The 27,314-nt window shown below is 48.0% G+C and overlaps 1 protein-coding gene across 2 annotated transcripts; it reads left to right on the top strand.

The window, feature by feature from the left end:
- The first annotated feature begins 2,003 nt into the window (after positions 1-2,003).
- Igfbp2 (insulin like growth factor binding protein 2) lies at positions 2,004-25,400 on the top strand. 2 transcript variants are annotated; one of them, XM_090354783.1, is made up of 4 exons: positions 2,004-2,074; positions 22,959-23,188; positions 24,057-24,197; positions 24,940-25,400. In XM_090354783.1, exons 2-4 carry the CDS (start codon positions 23,015-23,017, stop codon positions 25,102-25,104), a joined length of 480 nt encoding a protein of 159 aa, XP_090210909.1. In that variant the 5' UTR covers positions 2,004-2,074; positions 22,959-23,014; the 3' UTR covers positions 25,105-25,400. The 2 variants fall into 2 exon arrangements, with proteins under 2 accessions (XP_090210909.1, XP_090210908.1); XM_090354782.1 differs by lacking the exon at positions 2,004-2,074 and adding an exon at positions 2,272-2,776.
- The last annotated feature ends 1,914 nt before the right edge of the window (positions 25,401-27,314 follow it).

The raw sequence follows: 27,314 nt of genomic DNA on the forward strand, positions 1-27,314 counted from the left end.
CCAATTGCTGACCATTGCAATGGAAATAAGACAAGGAAAGACCCTCCTAGCAGTAATTTTAGACAGTACTAAACTCATTCAACAGATACCAGGCACTCCAGTTTAGACCTATGTCCTGCTTACTTTGGTAACCAGTAACCAACCACCTTTGGCAATTGAGTATTCAAATTTTGGATGGTTCAAACTGAAATTTGCTATAGACATAAGATGCATCTCAGGGTTTCAGGATTCATTGTGAAGAAAAAGAATGTTCAATCCTTCATTAATAACTGTAAATATCAATCCCTCATTAAAATGATAATGTATGGACTACACTGAGCTCAACTATATCTATCTATCTACATATACATTAGGGGGTCAGTTCCGGGGCTTGAACTTAGGGCTTAGGCACTGTCCTTGAGCTTTTTCAAGGCTAGTGCTCTACCACTTGAGCCACAGCACCATTTCTGTCTTTTTCTTGTGTATGTGGTTCCAAGGAATTGAACCCAAGGCTTTGCACATGCTAGGCAAGCACTCTTTACCACTAGGCCACACTCCTGGCCCTCAAGTATATTATTAAAATGAGTGACATCTATTTCTTTTATTTTAATGTGACTCCTAGAAAGTTTAAATAGTAATGTAGTGGCTACAGTTTTTATTAGATTTCCAGTGGGTAGTGTGGTGCCAGACCCCGTCTCTACTCTGAAGGTGTACTTCGTAGGTGGGGGTGAGTAGAAGCAAGTCTAAGACACCAGGACATACTGAGGCAAGGTGACACAGACCCTCCATCAGCCTGTGTCTTTTTCCTTCTGTGAGATCTGCCTTGAATACAACTCTAGATTGCCTGCGTCCAGCTCTTTTTCACTCGTCTGCTTGTACATACACAGATGTTCTGTCCCTGCGGTCTGCCAAATATGTCAAACTCTCACATGTCTGATTTCCTGCCAGTCTCCCACAGCTTCCTCAGGCTCTCTGGCAGTGGACAGATGAACTTCCAGTGTTTAAACTCACTGTCCCAATCCCCTGCTTTTGGTGTGGCTGGACCCTGTGCTCAGGTGCCCCTGTGCTCAGGTGCCCTTGCTTCTAGCTCTCCATTTTCCCTGGTGGATTTCTAAGCTTCAATTCCAATTCCCCAAGGAAACACTATTCGTCTATGGAGTTTCAGCTCTCTGCCTAAATAGTTCTCTCCCTTAAAGCCTCTGGCAGTCAATTATTAATTTGTCTTACTGAACTCTTCCCCATAACCCTTCCCTTCTTAGTTTCCTAAGATCAAGAACATAATAGATGGCTAGAGGCAAAACAGACACAACCTTCAGGGTTATGTGGCCACATAATAAAAGTAGTTGCTTAGAAAGAATGCAGCCAAGAGGTATGCCACGGGAAGAATTTGGAGACTGGAGGAACTTAGGGGTCCTTTGCTGATGGAATCTTTCTGACAAAGGTTCTTTCTTTGTCAGGGTCTCTACCAGTCCAGGCTGGATGAATGAGCAAACAGAACAGAACAATGAAGACCATTGCCTGCCCACCTGCACTTTTGGAGAGGGCTTTAATGGACCCTGATCCCAGGTTCTTGAACACGTGGAAATGCAATCTGGGATATTTTCCACAGCAAAAGCCTCCAGATCTGTGGATAGTGGCCCACGTTTTGGAGTATTGGGAGGAGCATATTTCTCAGGCATGCAGAAAACGCACTTTGCGAGTTCCACTTGCAGGGGGCCTTGCGGTGTGTGTGTGGGGGGGGTGGTCTATCTGGCGCTAGCCGGCTCAGGACCTGCTCAGGACTCATTCAAGGTCATTGTTCCAAGCAATCTGTCCCGCGGTGAATGGTACCCGGAGGATGGAGGGGGCGGATGGGAGCGCCGAGATCCACTGAAGGTCAAGGCCGCGGCTCTGTGGTGTGTGGTGTGTGGTGTGTTTCCCCAGCCGCTGGCTAGGCGCCCGCTGCAAGGAAAGCGCGCAAAGTCCTAACCAAACTCAACCACAGACGGGAGACAAAAGCCCGGCTCTTCCTCACTCCCACGTCTCTCCTACCCAGGCTTGAAAGTTATTCTTAACTCTCCGGGGCGTCGGCGGACCCGGGCTGGAGAGACGAGAGGTCGGGGAGGACCGGCGGACCCCACGGGACGGGGAAGAGCGGCGGGGTGGACGGGTGGGCGTGTGCGCAAGCACGTGTCCGCGCGCAGGAGAGCGGAGAGAAAGGGGGTGGTCTCCGAAAGGGGGAGGGGAGAAGGCGAGGGGCGGGGAGAGGCAGGCTTTTTAGGACCCGGCGGCGGGTGCCCGAGCAGGGAAGGAGGCGGCTCCCGCGCTTGCCGGCCAGTGCCACCTGCCCCGCTCGTTCGCCGGTGTGTTGCGCTCCCCACCGCCGACATGCTGCCGAGACTGGGGCTGGGCGGCCCCGCGCAGCCGCTGGTCTTGCCGTCGTTGCTGTTGCTGCTGCTGCTGCTAGGCGCGGGCGGCTGCGGCCCCGGGGTGCGCGCCGAGGTGCTGTTCCGTTGTCCGCCCTGCACCCCGGAGCGCCTGGCAGGTTGCGGACCCCCGCCAGTCCTCACGGTGTCCGGGGAGGCGGGCGATGTCCTGGCGCCCTGCACCGAGCTGGTCCGCGAGCCGGGTTGCGGCTGCTGCTCCGTGTGCGCCCGGCTGGAGGGCGAGACGTGCGGGGTGTACACCCCGCGCTGCGCCCAGGGGCTGCGCTGCTACCCCAACCCCGGCTCCGAGCTGCCCCTGCAGTCGCTGGTCAACGGCGTGGGCACTTGCGAGAAGCTCCAGGACTCCAGCCCCAGCCGTGACCAGGTGGCAGGTAACGCGGGGCCGAGACGGCTGGGGATGGGGGAAAACTTGGAGGGCTGCGGGCGGCCGTTTTGTAGGAGCGCGCGGCCCGACCTCGGGGACTGTGTTAGAGGAGAAAGAACACGGGGTCCTTGACTCGATCCTGGGGGATTCGTGAGAACGGGACCCCTCCCCAAAAGACAGACTCGTGGGGGGAGAGGAGCCAGGAGTCCCATTGGGCCAGAGGGCCCTGGCCACTCATGGGCTTGCGAGACCTTGCCCGCGTGGAACATCCCCGACTTCTGCTCTGTGCAGGGGGTTACTGGGGAGAAGCTGGGGGACTTCAGGTTTATTTGCGGGCGCAGCCCGATCGAGGAGTCCGGGTGGGAAGGGAGTGGGGGACGGAGGCTCGGGTGCCAGGAGGGGGCCCAGCCTTCTACTGGGCTTGGGAGGCGGGAGGAAAGCAGTCGCTGCTTTATGGGGTGACCTGCGCCTCGAGAACGAAGGCAGCTCTTGCAACGCTATTAGATGGAATCGAAACAAAACTGGGCGAGGGTGCTTGGGAGGCAAGGAGGAGACCCTAATAGTTGAGTCTGGGTAACTTAAGATGGGTCGCCAGCTACATTCCCGGAGGGGGGCAGACAGGCCGTGGGGCCAAGCATCCGCGCCCCAGGTCTGAAGACTGGAGGAGCCCGGGTGAGGGGGAAAGCCACGGCTCTCCTGTGAGCCCTACACCCCTTCTCCTCCTCCCCCACGAAACCCGGAGACCATCTCATCAAACGGGGGCCCACTGTGAAAGGGGCCTTCATTTCTTCCCCAAAGTTCTTTGAGGGATTCAGTCAGGTGGTAGGGAGTTCTCTTTAAATGACATTTGTTTTGTTTTATTATTATTATAAATCTTCCCTCCTCCCCTGGTCTGGAGGAAGCTGTAATTATTTTCTCTCCTCTCGTAGACAGAGCTGAGTCTTACGGCCTTGCTGCTGCTATGTGTCTCACAAAGTTTCTAACTGAGGAGAGAGGGGAGATGAAAAAAAAAAGAAAGCGCAAACGTTCTTGTTGCTTCAGTTGGTGGCCTCCTTCCCTCCCTCCCACTCTACTTTTTTTTTTTTCTTTGCTCTGTTTTCCTTGGATATGGAATTAGGGGTCAGGGTTAAAATCCTCTGCTTCTCTCACGTATTTTGACCTTGAGTACAAAGCAAGGTAGGGCTTCCTCTGAGAGGAACCCCTCTGTTCCTTTCTTCTTCCTCCTGGCCAGCTTTGAGATTAACCCTTTCCTCTGGCTTCTCTTAGAAAGTAATAAAAGGAAAAAAAGGCCGAAGTCCTCTCATTGAGAGGGGCCTGTCCCCCTCTTCAGCTGTCTCCCCCACCCCCTTCCATCACCTCTGGCACCCCACAGTCCCATTCCAGAGGCTTTGTGTAGTTTGGGGTACTTTCTGAGCAGAACTCAGGCAAACTAAACATCTTCCACAGCAGGGTGAACTTTCTCACTGACTCTGTAGAATTGACTGGATTTTGACCATTCAGATAAAGTGGTGTGTGTTTGCTTCCTTCTGGTTGTATGGTGTTTTCCCACTCTCTTCCATGTGGCTCACTCTGAGCCTGAAACCCAACTCTCCTGCTTTCTTAGGTCTCTTTGCAGGCGACAGATGTGGCAAGTTCTCTCCCTTCCCCCATTTTTCCTTGCAGCCTGAAAGGGGGGTGGAGGAGTTGTCAGGGAAGCTGGAGGACAATGGGGTGAGTTCATGGGAAGAAGGCCACTGTGGATTTTCTCTCTGGTTATGTGACTCCCACCAGCTTGCCCCAGCTGCTCCTCAGGCTTTACCTAAGGCCCAAGATGTCTTCCCACATATTTTTCTTTAGGGTCTCCAGTGTGGAAGAGGGGATATCAATCAGAGGCAGTGAATAGGAAAAGTAAGGAAGGAGTTGGGGCAAAAGCACCTTAAGGCTGGGGGATGGGGCTACTGCGGGGCAAAACTTTGGCTTATGGGGTGCTGGGAGAAAGAGGGGAAAAGGACAGAAGTTCTGGGCTGTGGGAGAGGGTCTTTGGCTGGGGAAGGGACTGGGGTTGCTGTCTGGAGACTGTTGAGGTCTGAGCTGGGGGTAGGGTGGCCCCCGACCTAGACCTTCACAGTGAGCCTTGTCCATCGCTCATCTCCTTGGAACACCCCTCCCCCCATAGCCGGCATTCCTCTCTGAGCAGGTTGCTTTTGAGAATTTTAAACATACCCTCTTATTTCGAGGCAGCAAACCCCAGCAGTTCCGGCCTTGCCGCTAGCTCTTTTGTCTTTGTTCCCAGGACTCTGGGGTTGTGCTGCTGGCTTCCTGGGGGTGGCACGGATGCAGGGCTGGGGGGGGGATGGGGAGTACGTCAGCGGATAGGGTGAGTGAGTGGATGGTGGCCTTTCTGCTGTGGGGGGAACTGGGGGAGGAGGGGATGGGCTGGGGCTCGTTGGTTCACAGAGACTGAAAAGTCAGACTGGGGGTGGGGTAGGGGTGGGGAGGCCTGAAAGCAAAATGAAAGGACCCTGAGATCTGCCAAAAGTCCAGATCTCAAAAGTATGTGGGTGTGTAAGGTAACAGAGTAGGCAGAGTGCCTTAGTTGGGGGTTGGGGTAGGGGAGTTGGGGAGGGGATGGACTTGTGTTGGGCATAGTCCTTTCAGAATTCAGGCCTGGCATCTCCCCTCCTTCCCTCCTTCCCTGGGGGTTACAATGCTAGGGATTATGCCGAGAGGCGGGGCGCCCAAGTGGCTGTCTGGCCCTGTGCACATAGAAAGGTACTATAGAAATGTGCAGTCATTCAAAGTCTCAGAGCCAACAGGCTGGCTGGCCTACTGGTGAGTGAGGAGTGAGGTGCTCTCGAATCTTCAATTGCTGGGGGAAAAGGGGAAAAAGGCAGGTCTTGATTTACAGGGGCTCAAAAAAAAGGGGGGGTGGGGCGGGCAAGAAAGCTAGGGGACTTCTGGCTCCCAGTACTGCTTTGCATCTCGTCTTGCATAAATTTGCATACCGAGTTCAGAGTCATAAAATAGACTCCAGACTCCCGAATGAGTGGGACCCACTGTCGCTGATTGTTTTAACACCATTACCTTCCGCCTCCCCTCCCGCTCCTGGACAGAATTTGAAACCAGCTCTGCTAAGCAGCTAGCCTGGATCACTGGGCAGCCAGAGGAGGAGGTGGGAGCTAAGCACTGCTTCGCAGGGGACCTGCTGGGGAGCAAGTGGAGTTTCTTGGTTAAGAGACTAAGCAGTGAGTGGCTCTAGGCCTTTGAGGCAGGGGCAGGGTCATCCAGGTGATCAGAAAGGCATTAACATAGTGTGTGTCTGTATCCTGTCTGGCCCCTGGCTGTTGTAGCCCAGGGTAGGTATGGATGGGATCCGTGGTGGGACATACGATCTTTTGGTTGGTATTACCTATCGGCCTATGAAGCTCTAAAACATTCCTGTATGGTTTCCTTTGTGTGGTAATAATGAACAAATTCCATGGACCAGGTGTTTGAGGAAGAAAGCATTGAGGAAAAACAATATCCAACATAGCATTAAGGCTGTTCTAAACTTACACAGACCTTACAGAATCAGGGTAAGGATGTTCTGAGTTAAGCAATGGGAGAATCTGGGGTCACAATGATCTACTTATAAAATTGCTCTTATCTAACTGTATTAAGTTTCTTGGCAGGCAGAGGGAGGATAGATGCTCAGACGGCTCTCACTGTTAGCCTACCTTAGCTTTGAGTTTTAAAATAAAACATCCAGGTAAACAATTCCTTTGAGTGGAGAGACTCATGGAAATAAGTTATGGGTATGGGGGGTGTGTCTCTCCCACACCCCTCTTCTCACTATAGGCCCGGTTGGAATACCTATCTCATGCAAAGTACATGAACAGGACTCACGAAAAGTGACATGGAAAATATATTGGCTTTCAGCCATAGAAATACCACACAGATGACTAAGGGATGGTGACAAGAATGTTGAAAAAGCCTCAAGTCCTTGAATGGGGAGTCTGGGTGACAGGCCACGGCCAGGCTTGGAAACTGGGCAGAGGACGGTGCATTTTCCTTCTAAGGCTGGGGTTATTTCTCATGCTGTTTCTACTAAAATGAAGGCACAGAAGAGGGGGTTATGCTTTACTTCTCCAGGGGATCTTAGGATGTGGCTGGCAGATGTTCCAGGCCCCTCTGCTTCTCTTTGTTTTCTCTGGCTGGAGTTTTCTTAAGGTGGCAGGCAGCCATCAGAAGACAGCCATCCTGCATCTGTCCTGCTTGGTCTCCTGTCTTTTATCTCCTCTGGGGGAGGAGGGGGTTGAACCCCTATTTCTCATTAGAATAGCTAAGTAAGTAAGAAGAGAGTCACCTACCATCCTCTTAACTTTCTGCTTCCATGGCCAAGCGAGGGATTGGGCTGTTGGCAACAGAAAGCTTTTGGACCTATTGGTCAGAAGGTTCTGTGCCTGGACACTTGCCATGAGCAGGTGATAGATGGCCCCTAGTACATCACTGTCAGATTTTGGTTATTCAGATTTTCTTGACTTTTTAAGAGACCTAAATCTTTGCACTAAGGAGCCTTAAAACTGTAAATGGCCAGCATACAGTAGTTAGACAGGAAAGATACACAAGACAAATACATAGGTCATGGGTGTCTGGACAGAACAAAGAGCAGGAAGACAGCAGCTTACAGTGGAACCAGTCTGGCTTTTGCTGTCAGATTAACCTGGTTCTGATGCAGCCTGTGTCAAAACTTGTTTGTTGAACAGGGCCAGCTTAGTGAAGTAGGAATGATTTTACCCACTTGTTGGTGTGTGTGTTGGGCCACTTATTACTGTGGAAAATATCTAGCACATGATAGGTTGTTATCCACATTAGCTGCCTAGCCATATTATCCACAGTAGTACCATCTTTCTGATGCTTGGTCCTTAAGATGAAGGCCAAACTAGACAAGTCAGGCAGGCTAATTCTAGTCAATGGATGCAAGATGTTCATTTTATTCTGCCTCGTATTTGTAAATCAGAAATGGATGGTTTCAACTCTACTGGGTCTCACACTGTGACTATATGTGTCCAAGGAACTACTAGATAAAAAGCTCAACATTTGCCCTTGGTAATGAGTCACATGATCTCCCTCTCTACCAGAATGAGGAAGAAACCACACTTCTGGGTACTGGGGCCTCCTGTGAGAATATACAATGATGACGATGACCAAGATGACAATAACTATGACTGGTTTTTGGCATCTGGTGGTGGTGAGTCTCAGGAGAGCAGGGAAAGTAGATGTTGTCTTTGAGGTTAGCATACACTTAGGATGAAATCCAGAATAGTAGAGACACAGCATGTGTCTCATTGCACATTGCATGTGCCACTAGGAATTTGGGGCAGGTAGAACCCTTATATTCTGGAGCCTCCATGATGAAGGAAGAGGAAAGATCTCTTTATGGATGGGCCCCCAGTAGGCCCAGGGAGACGTGCAGGTTTTCAGATTGACTGGATGAACTCACTCCATCATTAGCAGAACATGTATGATGTAGAAGGATTTTTTTTTTTTTTTGCCTCAAGTGTAGGCCATCTCTCGTGCTCTTTCTCATCTGTGGCTGCTTGGCCTGCCTGGCTTTCCTTAACAGAGTTAGGGAAGATCTGGGCTGGCTCAGCCTGGGTGTCAGTCAAATATTGGAGAAGGCTGTGCTTAGAAAGTTGTACCCCTAGAAATATAGTCAGCTACAGTGAGGGATTTTTTTCCCTTTCCCTTATAATTTTTTTAGGGGGCAGGGGCCACTTGGACGTTTTGGAGTCCTTCTGGCTGCCCGCCTCACATCCCTTCCTGGCTGTTGGGAGTGAAGACTGGAGAAGGGGGCAAGGGCTGGCAGACCTCCAGCTGCCGGTCAGAGGAATTGGCCCACAGGCCCTGGTGAAGTTGGCTAGGAGTGAAGCCTGGGGAGGTTTCTAATTAGTGGACGGCTGTAGGTGTGTCAGCTCTGTGTTCATTCAAGGAACTGAGCAGAGCCAGGAAGTCGAGGAGGGAGGACTGAGCGCCTGAAGGTCTTGGCAAGTTGAGAGTGAGGGAGGGTGGTTGCAAGAGAAGCCCGATGCATGTGTTCATCCAGATAAGTTGAGAAAATGGGGGGGGGGTTCCTATCTCCAAGGATGTGAGGTTGATTGTGGGGGTGCATGGTCCTTGGCAGTAAGAAACCCTATAAGAGTAAATGATAAAACAGTAACAACTAATATGAATATGTTCCAGGTGTCTCTTCCTTCTGTTAAAGAGCTCCCTGCTGTTGTTGTGCTTTTTCCTTTCGTCCTATTTTAGATTCTTCATAGTTGTCAGATGAAGAAATCAAGGCTATTGCATTTAGGTTCAAGTGCAAGTGCCAAGGCAAGCCCAGGTCTCTGGGCTCTCCTTCCAATGCTCCATTCCATGAGACTTACACAAGCACAAAAGCAGTGATTTATAGAGAAAAGCTCCTTTTCCCCAGGAGGCAGTCATTAAAGCATACCTTCTCAAAAATATTCCTTTCTGCAGCTCTCCAGGAACTTTTCTTTTAGGCTCATGTCTTTACTTCTGGAGCAGATGCCAAGTTGCTGCTGCATGGTGAACTTGCTTTCTAAAGTGTTGGAGGCCAAGAAAAATGAGAAGGGCAGCTCCCCTGTACCCCGCACCTAGCCAGCCCCTGTGGCTTGTTGGATGACCTCTCAACAGGTGGTTTCCATAGCAACAGTGGAGGAAGGTGTGCCAGGTAGAATAAAGGGATGGGTGGGCAGGTTTTACTGGGTCATACAGATTTTGGGGATTGGGTGGGATTAGTTGGCATGTGATTGGCTTCCTTCCCTTGGGAGATGGAAAACAGGAATGAAACTTTCAGGAGTGGGTAATGTTCTACCTAGATAGGCTGTAAAAGGCCTTAAAATCTTTTGGCATATGTTAGGCAGACATACGTGCTTTTTTGTTGGCTGCCTGAGACCATCTATCAGTTTTGCTAATTTTCTGTGATCTTGACATGATGTTATAAATATCTCAATGACCTTTGGCAAAACAAAAATGAGTTTCCTGCCCTAAAGGTTAGATGATACTGGTGACCAGATATTCTTCCAGTGGGTTAAGAACTATGAAGTCAAACAACCTGGTTTTAGTTTTGATTCTGTCGCTGGCTACTGACTTTGTATAGCTGCCCTTCCAATCCATGTGGTTCTTTGTTATCAAGTGTAAAATGGGATAAGAATTTATCAACCTCATATGATTGCTTGACAATAAAAGTTCCACAAACAAGTCATGTGGCTTAGAAACTCAGATAACCAAATGATACTATACACATTCTGACCTCTTTGTCTTCTCTGTGTCAACACAGAAGCCAGGAGGAAGGCAAATGTTTTGTTCCTATGTGTTCTGATTGCTCATTTAAGAATCCTGCTAGGGGAGTCGCTATTTAGATAAGCTGCCCTTTGCATTAGAAAGCTTGTATAAATCTGGAGTGTGCACATCTATCGGTGGTTGAGGGGTTCAGTGGGGAGTCATAGCCCAGAAGTACGGATTTCAGCTCAAGTCTCTGCTACTTGACTGTGGTTGGTTTGCTGCTTTTTGAACCAGAAGAACATAGCCAGAGAAGGTGACGGATGTGTGCAGTATTAGGTGAGACACAATCAGTGAACTTTTTCTTGAAGAAAGAGAAAAGCATGGTGACCTATTTAAAGACACTTATTTATATTCAAGACACTTCTTGTGCTGGTTTGAGAGTGTGGCTGGCAATCCTCGACATCTTTGCAGGTTTTAAATTTCCTTTTGCATCCCGTGGGTTCAGTGTGTCAGGCTGGATGGGGTACTGGGGGCAGTGTGATGGGAACTGAGAAGAGGCTGGCAGAAGGGAAGGTGGTGGGAGAGAGGCTGGCAGCTGTGTTGTGAGGATGCTGGTGTGAATACTGGTCCTGGAAGAGGCAAGAGACCTTCCTCCCTTCCATGTGCTACTGTCTCTTCACAGCCTTCATTACCCATAACCAGTCTTATCGCGATGGGCCTACGTGGTAAAGGAGAGGCCAGAGAAAATGTGAGAAAGAATCAATGCAAAGATCTAAGTGGGAAGCTCTTAGCATAGTCAGCTTTTCTTTTTTTTTTTTTTTTTTGCCAGTCCTGGGCTTGAGCTCAGGGCCTGAGCACTGTCCTTGGACTTTCTCAAGGCTAGAGCTCTGCCACTTGAGCCTCAGCACCACTTCCGGCTTTTTTTTCTATGAATGTGGTATCAAGGAATCGAACCCGGGTCTTCATGCATGCTAGGCAAGCACTTTAACCACTAGGCCAAACTCCCGACCCATCATAGTCAGCTTTTCTTACGTTTAAACACTGAGACATTATGTGCCTATGGTGTGCAAGCCAGCGTACTATTTATATGAAGAACTCTATGTCTCTCTCTCCCTTCTGCCCCCCCCCCTTTGGTCAGTCATAGGGCTTGAATTCAGGACCTGGGCACTGTCCCTGAGCTCTTTTGCTCAAGGCTAGCACTCTACCACTGGAGCCATAGCACCACTTCCAGTTTTTGAATGGTTAATTGGAGGTAAGAGTCTCATGGGGACTTTTCTGCCCAGGCTGGTTTTGAACTGCAGTCTTTAGATCTCAGCTTCCAGAATTGCTAGGATTATAGGCGTGAATTACCAGTGCCAGGCTGAAAATTTCTTAATACCATCTACAATGCATGCTTTTAATACTAGAAGGGGCAAGAAGAATTATATCTGCATTTAATGCAAATAAGCGGGTCTGAACCTTTTTTTTTTTTTTTTTTTTTTTGGCCAGTCAGAACCTGGGCACGGTCCTTGAGCCTCTTTTTTGCTCAAGGCTAGTACTCCATATGACCCACAGTACCACTTCCAGCCTTTTCTGTGTATGTGTGTATGTTGTACTGAGAAAGTGAACCCAGGCCTTCATGAATGCTAGGCAAGTACTGCTAAGCCACATTCCCAGTCTAGATCTGAACCTTTTTTTTTTTTTTTTTTTTTGGTGGGTCATGGGGCTTCAACTTGGCCTGGGTGCTGTCCTTGAACTCTCCAGCTTAAGGCCACTGCCCTACCCTTGAGCCAAGCCCCATTTCCTGTTTTCTAGAGGTTAATTGGAGATAAGAATCTCAGGTCCTTTGTGCCCAAGCTGGCTTTGAACCTTGATCCTCAGATCTCAGCCTCCTGAGTAGCTAGGATTACAGGAGTGAGCCACCACCCCTGGCTGATCTGAACCTTTTGACCAAGACTGTAGCAAGATCTTCATCACCCTTTCTACTTGTTGTTGTTGTTGTTGTTGTTGTCGTCAGTCATGGGTCTTGAACTCTGGGCCTGGGCACTGTCCCTGAGCTCTTCAGTTCAAGGCTAGTGTTCTACCACTTGAGCCACAGTGCCACTTCTGGTTTTCTGGTGGCTAGTTGGAGATAAGAGTCTCATGGATTTTTGTTCGTGGGCTGGCTTTGAACCTTGATCCTTAAATCTCAGCTTCTTGAGTAGCTAGGATTACAGTTGTAAGCCATCAGTGCCTGGCACCCTCTCCTCTTTTTTTTTATTAGCATAAATTAATTATACAAAAGAGAATTTATTGTGAGATGCACATACAACTTTGGTCAAATTCATCCCTTCTGTTTTACTCTTATGACTTTCCCTCTGGGAAGATGTGGTTATTAAAAAAACAAAAAGTCTTTTTGTATAATGAATAAGGGCACAAATACAGGAATTGATAGGTATCTGTTCCTTCAGTTGTATAAAAAAGCTCATGAAAAAACAAACAAATTGAGTACACACAATGTCTCCTTCCTATTCTCCTTTGCACAGGTTAGGTAAAACCATTAAGACACTATAGAGGCTCAGACCAAGCTCATATGTTCTGTCCCTCAGAGAAGTAAGAAAAGCCACAGACCCATGGCTTTCTGCTTATGGGTTCAGGCTAAAGTATGAGAAGGAAGTGGAGTTGAGTTATTGTTGTTTTCCCCCCAAGGACGTCTTTCATCTCTAGATCAAGGGGCCTTTGGAAAGTTGGCCGCGTTGTTCACCTCCTGTCCACTTTAGATGGTCTTCCTTATACTGTGCCAGGGGCACAGTAACTTTCCTGTCTGTCATTTGTCACTTATTCTTTCTCATGACACTTGTGTTGATGCCCTTTTTATGTGAAGTTGTTTCTTCTCTGGTCCTTGAGGAGACAACAGCTGTCTCCTTTCTCTTGGGTTGGGTATCACTGGCCTGTAGGCACACCCACCACTCTGTACCTGCTGCTCTCCTGATCCCCTTCCAGCAGGATGAATTTGCACCCTCACTTTCCATTCTCTGGCCTGAGCTGCCTTCATTCCTTCATCAGTCAGTTGCCTCTCCCAGGGCATCGCTCATTTCCCAGTTCTCCCTCTGTATCAGTGGAGATGTGATGAGGGGCCCTTGGCAGGAATGTTTGGTGGGCAGGCACCCCAATAACACTGTGTTAGCCAAAGAAAGTAAGGTTGATGTCTGTTAGTGGTACTGAAGAGGTGTTCTAGGCTGTCTTCCACTCTTCCAGCCAGTAGAGTTCCAGGGTCACTCCAAGTTTACTTATTACCCTTCATTTGACTAGAAAGTTGGGGTGGGTGGCAGAAATTCAATGCTACGTGCTGAACTCAGGGACTCATGAATTCTAAACAAGTGGTCTACCAACTTTGCTACACCCTTAGCTTTAGGAGGCGACTTTTTTTTTGGTGGTACTGAGGTGTGAACTTAAGAGGCTTAACATGCTCTTCCAACCAGTGGCGCTATGCCCCCAGCTCTTAGTCATGGGCCACTGCTGCCTGGCTGAGAGGTGACTTTTTTAAAAAAGAAAAAATAAAAGCTGCGCAAATGTACAAACAACATAATACCAGTCTACCACATAGACCTTCAAATGGTGATTGTTTTGTCTATTAACATGCAGTACTTAGTATTTACCTCAGCCAAACAGATTTGTATACGTGTCCATGACAGATCATCCGTATGACTGTATTAGGGTTTTGTGCATACATGTGCATATGTTTGCATGTTCATGTCTGATGGATGACTATTATCAGTGGATGTATTTAGTGATGATGGATGACCCCTACTGGTGAAGTTTTTCTCTGAAAACCAATTGAAAAATATATAGAAAGCTTCATTTTCCCTGTCACTGTTAGGTTTTTGAGATCTACTCATGGTATGAGACACGGGGAGAAGCTTGTCTTCCTAACTGCTGTGTCACTCATCCTACTGATTGTATTTATCTGTTCTCGTATTAATACTTTCAGGTCAAGTTGCTGACAGTTTACAACCACAAAGTATGCTGTGATGAACAGTTTTGTGTGTGCACAGTGTCTTTGTGGACACAAGTAGAATTTAAGGTCAGGTGGATGCTCTCTGTTAGCATACACTGGTCTAAGCTCACATTGGGCCTTCAGCAACGAGGTTCACTTACCAGGTTCCCGGATGGCTTGAGTTGGAGGGGAAAATGTTCAGGATACACCGAGCTGGCGTGAAAGCGGAGAGTGCTGTTTGCCATCTTGATATCTGTTTCTCTGATTCTTCAAGGACAGCTTGACTCCCAGAGCCCCAGAGGCCCTGAGCTGAATTTGAGCATGTTTTTGTTTTCTCCAACTGTCTGCCTCAGCCCTGACCCTCCCCAGGTCTTCACGATTCCAGGAATGACCCTGGTGTGTATAAAGCAGGCTCTTTAGAGCACGTGCAGGCAGGGAGGCTCCAGAGAGGCTAGGCTGTTTCTCCTCACTCAGGGGGAGCCTGAGATGAGGTGCAGGCTCTAGAAATCTCCATGATGCCGGGCCAAGAATGGCTCCCTCTGCGTGTGTTCAGGCATGCTTGCACATGGGCCCCTTATAAACCCAAAAACCAACCAGGAGAAAGAGGCTGAATCTCCACTTTCTTCAGGACAGCCAGGCAGGAGACAGAGAATCACAAAAGCAATGGGGCCCTAGAAATGTCAGCGTGGAGAGTCCTGTTCCAAGTAGATATTCCATGGTCCTTATCCTAGGCTTGCTCTCTCGGAATCTCCAGCATGCTGTCCAGATGCTGTCTGGTGTGCGGGAGCCATGGATCTAGTCTAAACTGCCCCAACTTACAGATAAACACATTGAGGATCATCCTAGCCTTTCCCTGTGCTGACATCGCTAGCTTCTTGGAAATGTTAAAGAAAGCTACAGAAAGCATGGGTTGGACTTTGGTTCCACTGGCTTTCAAGCCAGCAGTGTTGCAAGGCAATACACCCAGATTCCAGGTATAGGGGACATTTCTTGGCCAGTGGGTTGAGTACTCTGCCCTCCTTCCATGCTCCCTCCTCGTTCTCACACGTGCCAGGGTGGCATCACTGCATGCCTGCCCAACTTTCCACTTGATAGTTTACTGAGATCTTTAGCTATCAGTTGGCTTTGGGCTTGTGGGAGCTGCAAGATGGCCACCAGGTAAGTGGGATCTTGTGGATCTGTAACACATACGAAATGACAGGGTTTGTTTTTTATTTCCACAAGGGACTTGAGAGAGGAGAGAGCCATCGACTGTGGAACCCCTGGTCTGCTGGCTGAGGGCAAGTTTTCCAGAATGTGGTGGCATAGGAGAGGCGTGGTGGCATTTGAGACAGGGCAGGCTTCCCAGGGCTGTTCCTTTGAGGGGAGCAGGGCTTCAGGATTTGGAATTTGGAATGGCTCTGTAATGTCATCAAGAGGTCAGGAATCTATCCATTGGAAAGATTGTTTATTGAGCTGAAATGTATGATGCAGGCCAGCCTACAGGCCGATGACAGACACCCTTATGTGTTATGCAGGATTCCATTTCCAGGGGCCTTTGTTGTCTGTCTTGCTGCCTATGTGTTGTCTCTAACCTTGGTGGGGGAGAATGAAAAAATGTAGGGGGAAAACACTGGCCATGTTATTCACCCAGAGAGATTAAGGTCCTAGACTTAAACTTTAGCTTGAAAAAAGAAGACAAACAGGATCTCCTTTCTAATTTCTGCCTTCTTCCTTCCCTGCTTCCCTTCCTCCTTCCCTCCTTCCCTCCCTTTCTTCCTCTCTCCCTCCTTCCCTCCAGCATGGACTATACAGCCAGTTCATGGGTTCCATTATGGAACGGTGTAGATACTTTGAGGGAATTTGGTGGCTATGTCAGCCATCCAAAAGGACTGTCTTCAAATTCTCTCCAAAGAAACCTGTTTCCTATGTGTGTTTACCCTTGCATGCAGAGCACTTAGGAACCACTGCCCCCTATTCTGTCTGTCTGTCTGTCTGTCTGGTCCGTCCATCCATCCATCCATTCATCCCTCCTCCTCTGCACACCCAGTCTTGCCCAAGGACTTGCATCAAATGGCAGAGAACTTATTTAGGAACACACAGTTTATAAGACCAGGGATGTGGCTCAGCGGTAGGGTGGGTGTTTCTTATGTGCTCAGAGGATTGCCTCTGAGCAACAAGAACAAAACAAAGTCAAATCATCTGTTCCAAACTCCCACCTGATGCAAGGACCCCTTCAAAGGGTAAATAAATGAGTAAAATGAATAAAACAAAAAAAATTTAAAGACAGGGCTGAGAGTATATAGTGTTCCATGGTAGAGCACTTCCTGAGCTTGTGCAAGGTCCTGGGTTTGATTACCAGCACTGCAAAATTGAAAACACAAAACAAGAAAAATCAAACTTTAGAAGAAATATCCAAAGAGAGACAGTTTTGAAGAACTATCTTATAACTGTTTTTTTGTGAATAAAACTTTTGTTTTATTTTCTATATTTTATTATTAAAAATGAATTGTATTTTATTGTCTGGGTGATTTTATTGTATTAAATCATTTAGCAGCAGGTAAAGTATCACTTACCCTTCTTCCTCTCTAGCAGATAATCTTTCATTTACCCATTCAAGAAAAACAGCATTTATAATGAGGGAAGGTAGATATATATTGGCATATATGATCACAGAACAAGAAAAGCTATTGAAATATTTTAAGAAGAGGATAGAAGAGTGACAGAGGGGGTAAGGTTGATGGAGTATATTATACACAGCTATGAAAATATTGCAACGAAATCTTTTTTGTACCACTAATACATGCTAATAAAAACCTTCATAAATGAAATAAAATTTTAGAGGGGAGGGGAAGAAGACATCAATTGTTTCTTCTAAAGCTTAATTTTGCCCCCAGTGAAAATTGGAATGATGTTAATAAATAGTAGCCATCATTTAGTAGGATTGTTCCTGTTTCCCAGATATTGAGTCCAGAAAAAAAAATGGAAGGATTTAGTCACCATCACAGTTGAACGGTAAATGACAAATTTGTTAATGAATTAGCTAGCCACTGCTATGGATATTGATAAGGAAGTTGTTCATTGGAGGAGGGAGGGGGAGGAGACGGTGGTTGGTATTCTTTTGCCTGGCATAGGTAAAGGTCAAGTGCATTTGAGGAGAAATTCACAAGGGAGGTGCCCTGGGAGTTATGAGCCCAGCCACAGAAGAATCAGGAAAGCAGCCTGCATTCCTTCCTCTGGTGTAATACTGGAGCAGTTCTTGAAAAACCTGGAATCCTTAGTACCTGTGGGAGGAGGTGTGAGGCTACTGGAGGCTGTGGTGGCCAGTTCTTAGATTTTTAAAGATAAGCATGATAGATGGGGAGAAGGCTGGAAGATGGTTAGGGTTTCTTTGGAATAAATGGAAGGAAGGGTGACGTGATAAACATTTAGGAAGAGGCATGGAAATATGGGGGAAAGCTCTCCTGTTTTCACTAGAGCTGGATAAATACCAGAGTCACCCATTCCTAACTAGGGGTTGCTTTTGGATTCCTGGGACCTATTTTCCTAAGAGTGTTTTTAGAATTTCTCACAGGTCAGGAATCACAAACTTCCTAATGGGGCATTGAGGTCAAGAATATGGTGCTAGAAGAGAGTAAGTCTCTATGGAACACAAATCTATTTAAGTTTTTTTTTTAATTGTTATTGTCAAGGTCATGTACAGAGGGCTTACAGTTATACCAGTCAGGTAATGAGTAGATTTCTTTTCGGACAGTGTCACCCCTTCCCTTACTCTTTCCCAGTTTTTCCCTCCCATCCCCACCCACAAGTTGTATAGTTCATTTTCCACATAGTGTTTAGTAAGTATAGTGAGTTTACTGCTGCATTTGTTCACTCTTGGTCTCACCATTTCTGTGCCCACCCCCATCCTCCCAAAGACAGATAAATAATACAAAAGAAAAGAAAAACAGTAGCAAAGAATAAAACTCTTGTTTTAGTTTCCTGCAGAGACACAAATACGTTGATTCATCAAGGAAGATGGGTAATTGGTAATGCTACAATTGAACAGCTTGTGTTGGCGGGGGTGGGGGGTGGGGAGAGGAGGAATGCATAGAAGTGGGCACAAGCTCTCTCCTGGGCTCCAGCCTCTACTTGGTCTCTTTGGCTAGGTTGGTGCAGATGGGTCGTAGCACAGTGTGGGGGTTGGGAGAGGTGTTGAGAAGCATCTCTAGAGATGGTAGGGAAGGTGTGTGTTTTCTGCAAACCCAGATGGCACTTTTCCTGGGCCTCAGGTTTGCCATCCCTAAAGTGTCACCATCCTCCATTTCCTGTCATTCCAGTTGCCTCTCTCCTTTCTAGGTGCCTATGACAGAATGATGGGACAATATAACTAAGGCAGGAATGGGAGCTTTCCATTCTTGGCTACTGAGATCAGCTTGTTTCTTTCTCAGTGCTCTTTGGAAAAGTTTTGCCTTCTGTATGTGGTTGTGAAAGTCCCTGCCTCAGTATTGCTGCATAGGGGAGAAGTGCTAAGCTTACCAGTCCCAAGGAAGGAGATTTTAACAACTCTTTCTCTTGGGTTGCTAAGAACTGTTTCTTTTTGGTTGTTGGTGGTGGTTCATTGTGGGTCTTGAACTCAGGACCTGGGCACTGTCCCTGAGCTTTTTCCACTCAACACTAGTACTCTACCACTTTGAGCCACAGTACAACTTCTGGTTTTCTGTTCATTAGTTGGAGATAAGAATCTCATGAAAGCTAGGCGAGGTGGCTCACGCCTGTAATCCTAGCTATTCAGGAGGCTGAGATCTGAGGATCCAGGTTCAAAACCAGCCCGGGCACTAAAAAAACAAGAGACTTATCTCCAATTAACCACTAGCAAACCGGAAGTGGTGCTGTAGTTCAGTGGGCAGGGCAGTAGCCTTGAGCTGAAGAGCTCAGGGACTGCACCCAGGCCCAGAGTTCAAGCCTCATGACCCCCATATCCCCCGCCACATACACCCACCAAAAGAATGTCATGACTTTGCTGCCTGCGCTGACTTCAATCCTCGATCCTCAGCTCTCAGCTTCCTGAGTAGCTAGGAATACAGGTGTGAGCCATTGGTACTTGGCTTAAGAACTATTTCTTAGTCACTTCTGCACTGTAGCCTGCTAATCTGCATTTATAAGTGATTGCTTAATAAATATTATTCTAGATCTAACCCTTAAATGGAAAAGAATGCAAGTTGGCATTTTTTTTTTGTTCTCAGGGGAAAATTTCATCTCTAGTTGGAATTCCACATCTGGAATGTTTCCTGTGGATTGTTCTTGTAACCTGTAAGAAAATGTATGGAGGTGGAGGGACTTGGTCAGGATGATGCTTATCCAGTGGAGGTCGAGGGTTGATGGGGAGAAAAAGGAAGTACCTCAGAGGTGCTTACAATCGCAGGCATTCCCTGAAGCTTACTCCAGTTGGGCGCCATTACTTCATTTCTTACGGGTGAGACAGAGAGAGAACTTCAGTAACTGTTCAAAACCACAAAGCTAGGATTTACTCATAGTAGACTTGAACTCTTGAATATCTTTGGAATAGTAACAGGGTATCCAGACTTTACTCGGCCCACTGCCCTTTCCATTCTCAGACAACATTGCACTGACTTCAGGTTGTGTTGAGTGCCGGTCATGGGACTTGGGTGTAGAAGTGTGTTCTAGAGAAAGGAATGGATGTAGTCCTGCCTCTAAAAAGAGCCCATGTCAGCAATCCAGGCCCAAGATTTCCTCATCTTATTGCCATGTTTGCTGCAATGATGAGATCAATAAAGGAATGCAATAAAACATCCTTGAATCCAGGTGACCTCTGTGAGGGTGGACAAACTAACCTTTACCTTAGTGAGGTTGAGGCCATCAGGACAGGAAACCACTTCTATTCCGCCCAGTTCTGACCCCCAGAGACATGGGAGACAGGTCTTGTTATGCAGCCCTCAGCTTGTCTAAAACTTGCTGTGTAACCAACCCAGGCTGGTCTTGAACTTGAGATTGTCTAGTCTAGGCCTCCTGAGTGCTGACATTACAGGCAGGTGTTGTTAAACCTAAATTGCCATGTGATCAGAACAGGGCTTCTAGCCTGGAAGTGCTATGAAGGTCTTCAGAAATCTTCCCTCCTCTGTTGGCTGGAAGCTAGCTGGGCAGGCTCTGTGGTAGGTGATAGCAGATTCTCCTCCTATACAAAGGAGGATAAGGTCAACTGTATGTTCGAATTTTGCATTTCTCCCTTTGATCCTGAGTGGTTGCAAAGGTGTGATGCAGTTGGGGACTTTTCTAGTCACCTCTTTCTTCCTCTCCTGCAGTGTCTGCAGCAAATCTGTGCACCCAAGATGCACAGAAGCTGGATGTGAAGTGGGTGTGGGGTGGGAGTGGAGATCAGTACCTCGCATTGTGCCAGCAGCTTCATGGTGCCTCAAAGGTTAGCTTCAAGGAGAGTTCTCTGCTTGGGAGCACTTTCTGTTTGTTTTCCAGGTTCCGATCATCTCTGATTTTCCCGAGCCTTCTCTGTTCTGCATCCCTATGTCCATCTAAAAAAGGCGGGGATAGTTTTCTTTATGGTTAGGCCCGGCTTCATGTTGGAGCCCCAGAGGGTAATAACTGCATTGGGACCTGGTGGTACTGAGGAAATGGGTACTGTCTATCTCAAAGGGCAGATGGGGTAGAGCTGGGTCCTGGGTCTGATTAAACCCTGGTAGAACAGGATTCCTCCCCTGCCTGAGACGACTCAATCCTTAGCCCTTCCCTGCTGTGTGTGGTGCTGGGGCAGCTGTAATGAGATTTAATCTGACTTGGTTGATAGGGTATTCCAGACTTACTCAAGCAGTTGGTGTGAACCACAGAGATTCTTCATGAGATAGTTCTTGTGTAGAAAAATGCCAAGAAATTAAAATGGGTTGATATGGACACAGCTATTTATGATATCCAGTCTTGTTTGCCTCTGTTTCCTGGTTCTTAGTCATGTTCCATATCACAAGGTAGTGGACATTGTTATTGTCATTGTCATTGTTCGTGTGTGTGTGTGTGTGTGTGTGTGTGTGTGTGTGTGTAATTAGCATTCTTGGGTTTGAACTTTGGGTCTTGTACTTGTACTTGCTTTGTGGCACTCTACTACTGTAAGCTATGCCTCTAGTTCTGTTTGCTTGTTTTTGCTGGTTATTTTAGAGAAAGAGTCTAGTGAATTTCTTTAACCTGGCTGGCCTCAAACTGAGATCCTCCAGATCTCTGCTTCCCCTGTAGATTATAGGTGTGAACCGGTGGCATCCAGCTGCAAGTTATATTTGAATTGTTTTGCCTGCAACACATTCTCTACAGCTCTATGAGGAAAGAACTGCTGTTATTCAGGGATGTATCATTAGAAAAACAAAGGCTGTATGCTGGGAAACATAGCTGATCAAGTGGCAGAGCTGAGATTTAACCCAGAGTAAACCCCACCTTAACCAGTGAGGCTATTGTGGCTGCTGCTATAGCCAGTGACTTGGGCCCAGTGGGAAAGGAAGGGAAAGGAAAAGAGCTTCTATTGAATCCTAGCAGGTGTGAGGGGCTTTGGGATACTCTATGGTATGGGCTATGGGCTATGGGCTATGGTCTATGGGCTAGTTCCCAGTGCTGTACTTGAGCTAAACACCACACAGTCAACAGCAGTGTTCGCTCTTTTCACCACTCAGCACAGCTAGGAAGAGGTCCATCAGAGCCCTGTCACTTCCAGAATTCTCCAGGGTCCATCGTGTATAAGTACCTGGCCTCAAACCCTCCTATAGCCATATTTTAAGTAGCACTTCTATTTTGTGATTGAGACTATAAGATTTTGAAGAGAACATACACGCTAGATATGTTGAAAAATACCAATGCTGCAGATCTCAGGATCAGCACATCTGGGGCTCTGCTGTTCCCGTGTGTGTCTCTACAGGGACTGGGGCTGTGTGGAAGCCTAGATGGATGTGCTATGGTACAATGAGGCTGTGGTAGCTCGGAGCTGAGATCAAGGTCCTCTTCACCTGGGTTGTGCCCATGACAGGTTTTAGAAAGTCTGAAGAGTAGGTTGGGAGGGATGGGTGAGAACATTGAAAGGGATAACACTGATCAATAACGTGCTTTGTTGAATGGCAACTCTTTTATACATCCACTTAAAAAAAATAACAGCAGGGGCCGGGAGTTTGGCCTAGTGGTTAAAGTGCTTGCCTAGCATGCATGAAGACCCGGGTTCGATTCCTCGGTACCACATATATAGAAAAAAAGCCAGAAGTGGTGCTGAGGCTCAAGTGGTAGAGCTCTAGCCTTGAGAAAGTCCAAGGACAGGGCTCAGGCCCTGAGCTCAAGCCCAGGACTGGCAAAAAAAGAAAAGAATAACAACAATTAAAAAAAAAACCTAAAGAGACTGAATGGATACTCTGTGGACAGGTATCTTGATAAAGCTTCTAGCCCTGGGTAAAGCTGAAACTTCTAAAGGAAGTTTCACTGTTCTTGGGTTTAGGGGTACATTGCACAGATAGACTTGGAAACCATCAATAGGCTGATGCTCAAGCAAAGCACTCTGGGAATATCCTGGCAATGATAAGTTGGCAAGTGAGAGGGACTGGTCCTGTCGTCTGATGTCTCTCCCACCTGGTACTCCATTGACAGCCATGCTTTGGTTCATTGATCTTTGTGGCACCTAATCTTCACTGTTCAGACCACGAATGATGGAGTTAGACTTGCCGTTAGAACCTTGGAAGTACTGAACCAACTCCCATTTTGTATGAAAGCCCCAGAAGGCCTTCATTTTGCCCTATGCTGGTAGGGAGGGGCAGGACAGAGTGGAACCTCAGTCATTTCTCTGGAGTCACAGGGCCTGAGTTCAAATCTTGAATCCCTCCCTAAGCAGGTTTGAGATCCTAATCGAGGAAATTGGGCTTTGTCATCCCCAATTCCTCCACTGGGAAATGTTGGGGGATGGCACCAGCAAGACCCAGCTACGAGTTATCCCGAGACTCATCATTTACCTGGAGTGCTTCTTTTCTTCTCTCTGCAGACAACGGTGATGACCACTCCGAGGGAGGCCTGGGGGAGAATCATGTGGATGGGACCATGAACATGCTGGGAGGTGGGGGAAATGCTGGCCGGAAGCCACTCAAGTCGGGCATGAAGGAGCTGGCCGTGTTCCGGGAGAAGGTTTCTGAGCAGCATCGCCAGATGGGTAAAGGTGGAAAACACCACCTTGGCCTGGAGGAGCCCAAGAAGCTGCGGCCCCCGCCTGCCAGGGTCAGTGGGGGTCTACCCTGTCCACTGAGGAGGAGGAGGAGGAGGAGGAGGCAGAATGGGAGTCTCACAAATCGGGGTGGGCTCAGGGAGGCATTCCACTCTGACTCACGCTCTGTAGGGCAAAGAACATGTCTTCCCCCACGCTTCCACTAAGGACACCAGTTACCTTTGGACCACTCCATGCTTCTGGCTGTGAAATGGCTGCACGTGGTTGCTTTCACTTTGCCAGGCGTGGTGGCTCACTACACTACACAGGCGGCTAAGATCTGAGGATCTCGGGTCAGAGCCAGCCCAAGCAGAAAATTCTGAGACTCTTTTCTACGACTAATCACCAAAAAGGCAGAAGTGGAGCTGTGACTGCAGTGTTAGAGGGGGAGCCTTGAATACCAAAGCCTTAGGAATGGAGAGTGTCCAGGCCCAGAGGTCAAACCCCAGGATCAGCAAAAACAAAAACACAATACAAAACAAAACAAAAAAACCCTTCACATTTCTATTTGGCTTTGGCAGACAAGCAATAAAAAAGACCCTAGAGATGGAGGTGAAGTGACTCCCCCCTTGTTGTGAGGTGCTTGTGGCACTGGGCTCCCTGCTTGCCTTCCTAACTCAGCTTTACAACCTAGGACTTGGCCCGGTAGGATTAAGGTGATGAATGAAGTCCAGGCCCTGGGTTTTGGCAGAGTCTTTAGGCCATGAAGGCCTTCGCCATCATTGGGGGGAGTTCACACCCCTGAGACTGTCTTTAGGGGTGAGCTGGGTACAGTGAGGTCACTGGGTTGGTCATCCCTGGTCATGCCCCCTACGTTCTGAGATTGCATCCAGCCTCTGTTTTGTGGGTGTCCTTCATTCTCACCCCGAGCCTTCTGTGCAGACCCCTTGCCAGCAAGAACTGGACCAGGTCTTGGAGCGCATCTCCACCATGCGCCTTCCAGATGACAGGGGCCCCCTGGAACACCTCTACTCGCTGCATATCCCCAACTGTGACAAGCATGGCCTCTACAATCTCAAGCAGGTGAGTGTGGGTGCCGGCCTGGACGGGAGGAGTTGCTTCTCAGCTCTGGGCCTTGGTATCCCCAGTTCCTGCTCCACTCTTCTGGAATCAATCCTCAGAGGACTGAGAGCCGACTTGAGACACAGGCTTCTCCTGACCTTCTCTATCTCCTGAGGCTGGGGCTGGTGGGTTCTAGTCACCGGCCAGCTCTGCCTTGTATCAAGATTGAGGACGTCTTACTAGTTTGGTGGCCAGGGACAAGTTACTTGACAGTGCCGGGTTTCATGTCGTCCCTGAAAGTGAGGATCATGGTGCCTCATTCACATGGTGTTTGTGAGGCTCATGTCAGTTTACCTATTAGACCTAAGTGCAGTGCTTAGGGTGTACATTGGCTTGCACAATGGATGGAGCATAGTGACTTTATTTTGCCTGGAGGATTTCACCTTCCACTGTGGCTCTGTTCCAAATAGCCTGGGCTCCCCTCGGGGTGGGACCTCCCTGGGCGTAGAAGCTCCGCCTCTTCTTAGTCTTCGGGTGCCAACATCAGCTTTGTGCATGGAAGCATCACTTGGAAGCATCTTAGTCATGCAGAATTTCAGGGTCTTCGGAATGATGGTATATTTTTAGAATGATTTCCAACACACCCTCAAGGCTGAGTGGTTGTGGCTATGGTTCAGCCAGGGCTGGCTGCCCAGAGAACCCAAGGTGGAGTGAAGGAAGGAACGCCGATGGCAGCTCTTCACCTTCTCCTCTGTCTTTGCAGTGCAAGATGTCTCTGAATGGGCAGCGTGGAGAATGCTGGTGTGTGAACCCCAACACTGGGAAGCTGATCCAGGGAGCTCCCACCATCCGGGGGGATCCTGAGTGCCACCTCTTCTACAATGAGCAGCAGGAGGCTGGTGGGGCACAGGCCCAGCGGGTGCAGTAAACCATAGCCAGCCAGTGCCTGGCTCCCCCACCCCAGACACCAGCAGAAATGGAGGGTGCTTGAGTGGGGAGGGTTTCCCAGGAGTTTTGACACATGTATTTATATTTGGAAAGAGACCAGCCCCGAGCCTGGCACCCCCTGCTCTTCTTTCCCGTTTAGTGCCCCTTCTACTTGCCCTGGGGAGGGAGAAGGTCGTACTAGGGGAGCTGGGGACAGGTTTGGGAGGGGGGAAAAAGAAATTTTTATTTTTGAACCCCTGTGTCTCTTTTGCTTAAGATTAAAAGAAGGAAAAATAATGTGTGTGTCTTGCCTTGGTCTTTGGGTCTCTGTTGGAGAGAGCTTTCAGAGCTCTTCTGCCCACTTGCCCCTGACTCCTGGGGAAATTGGAAAGTATTATTTTTACTGTATATAGGAACAAGAAGGAACCTGTGACCTTCTACATCCAGATCAACCTTGCGTGGAAGCCAGGAATGTCCTGGAAAGGCTTCCAGACCCCCTTTCTTTACCACTTTTGCCACTCCAGGATCCTGTCTGGTTCTTTGTAGAAGGAGTAACGGCTAAAGGGTAAAACCCTATAATCCTAGCATTCAGGATGCTGAGGTAGGAGGATCAAGGGTTGGAGGTTGCCACACACACATCCAAGACTGTCACGAAACACAAAGAAGAAACCCAAAGGGACTGGTGGCTCACGCCTGTAATCCTAGCTACTATAATCTGAGGATTGTAGTTCAAAGCCAGCCTGGGCAGGAAAGTATGAGACTCTGTATCTCCACCAGAAAACTGGAAGTGGAGCTGTGGCTCAAAGTGGTAGAATGCTACTTCTGAGTGAAAGGGCTCAGGGATAGTACCCAGGCCTTGGGTACAAGCCCCATGACCTCCTCCAACCCCTCCCCCCACAAATCAGATGGCACTGCAGTGGGAAATAGGAAACCTTGGGCTGGAGATTCTCTGGCCTCTAAAATAAAGAAGAGCTCTCTTGCTCAGAAATTTTTTTTTCTGAGCTGCAAGATTGTTATTCCCAAGGAGGTCATGGAGAATTTATCAGCTGCTCTGTGAGAGGCTCAAATACTTGATTTACAAAATGTGAAAGTCAACTGATCACCAAGGGCTGTCCGTGGGTAAAGAAACTCAGGCTAAAAGGACTATGGAAACTGAGTCACAGCACAGAAGCAGGTTATTGAGACTGCTTCTGAATCTCAGAGCTCAGTCACTGTGTTCTGTTTATTCCTAAACTTGTGAAGCCCATGGAGTGGCTGTACCCGTGCAGTGCACCATGCAGAGAGGAATGCCTGGCAGTTTAGAGCACATGGCCTTAAACTTGATCTGGGTGCTACTATCCAGCCTATAACAAGACAGTGACAACAGGAAGGACCCCTTGCAAGGTCTTTTTCAGTCCATTACTCTTCAGTTCCATTTAGCATGTCTAGAGAGGCTTAGGGATGACTGGAGCCTTGGAAGAATCATTTGAAATGCAGCAAGTGTCTAGGTTCCCAAGGTATAGAAGACCTCTGCTAGAAAGGTGGGTTTTAGGCTACACCTGCCCAGGCCAATGTGCCTGACTGCCCTGTGAATGTGTTAATTCAGTTAATCCTCGGGAAGTAATTAACATGTGGGTATGGTGTGGTCCCCAGGGCTGCTCCAAGTCCAGCATCCTGTGACTCTGGCATCCTTCTACTGGGGCTGTCACTCACCTTGTTATGCTGCCCCCTGCAGGTGTAATCTGTGCTTGGAGGACTTGGTGCACTGGTGGGGGGTGGTGGGGGGATTGGACAGTGGTCCCCTATATGGATCTAAGTTCCTTTCATCCAAATGACGAAGACAATAATAAAAAATAAAGAAGAAAGGGAGAGGGGGAGGGAAATGAGGACCATGTCATGAGAAAGGGTATCAAAGTTAGGTGAAGTAATGCACCTTCTATCTGGTGATGTAATGTAACCCTTCTATTAATTACAAATAAAAAAATTAAAAAATGAAGAAAAAACCCCCCACTGACATTCTGCTTCCTCATCTGCTGGAGAGTTCTCAGGTATGTAGAGCCAAGGATGAAGAGAGACAAACCAAAGTTAGGACATCTGAGTTTAGGTTGTGTTATTCGTGATGATTTCATGCTTTGGGCTGTACATATGCCACATTTTCTTCCTCCACCTAATGGATGGAGCTTCAAGTAATGGCATGACATCCAAGGGTGGCTGTGAGTGTGCCGTATTTTT

Source organism: Megascapheus bottae, chromosome 21 (assembly GCF_031878675.1).
Source record: "Megascapheus bottae isolate mThoBot1 chromosome 21, mThoBot2.hap1, whole genome shotgun sequence".
Classification (NCBI taxonomy): domain Eukaryota; kingdom Metazoa; phylum Chordata; class Mammalia; order Rodentia; family Geomyidae; genus Megascapheus; species Megascapheus bottae.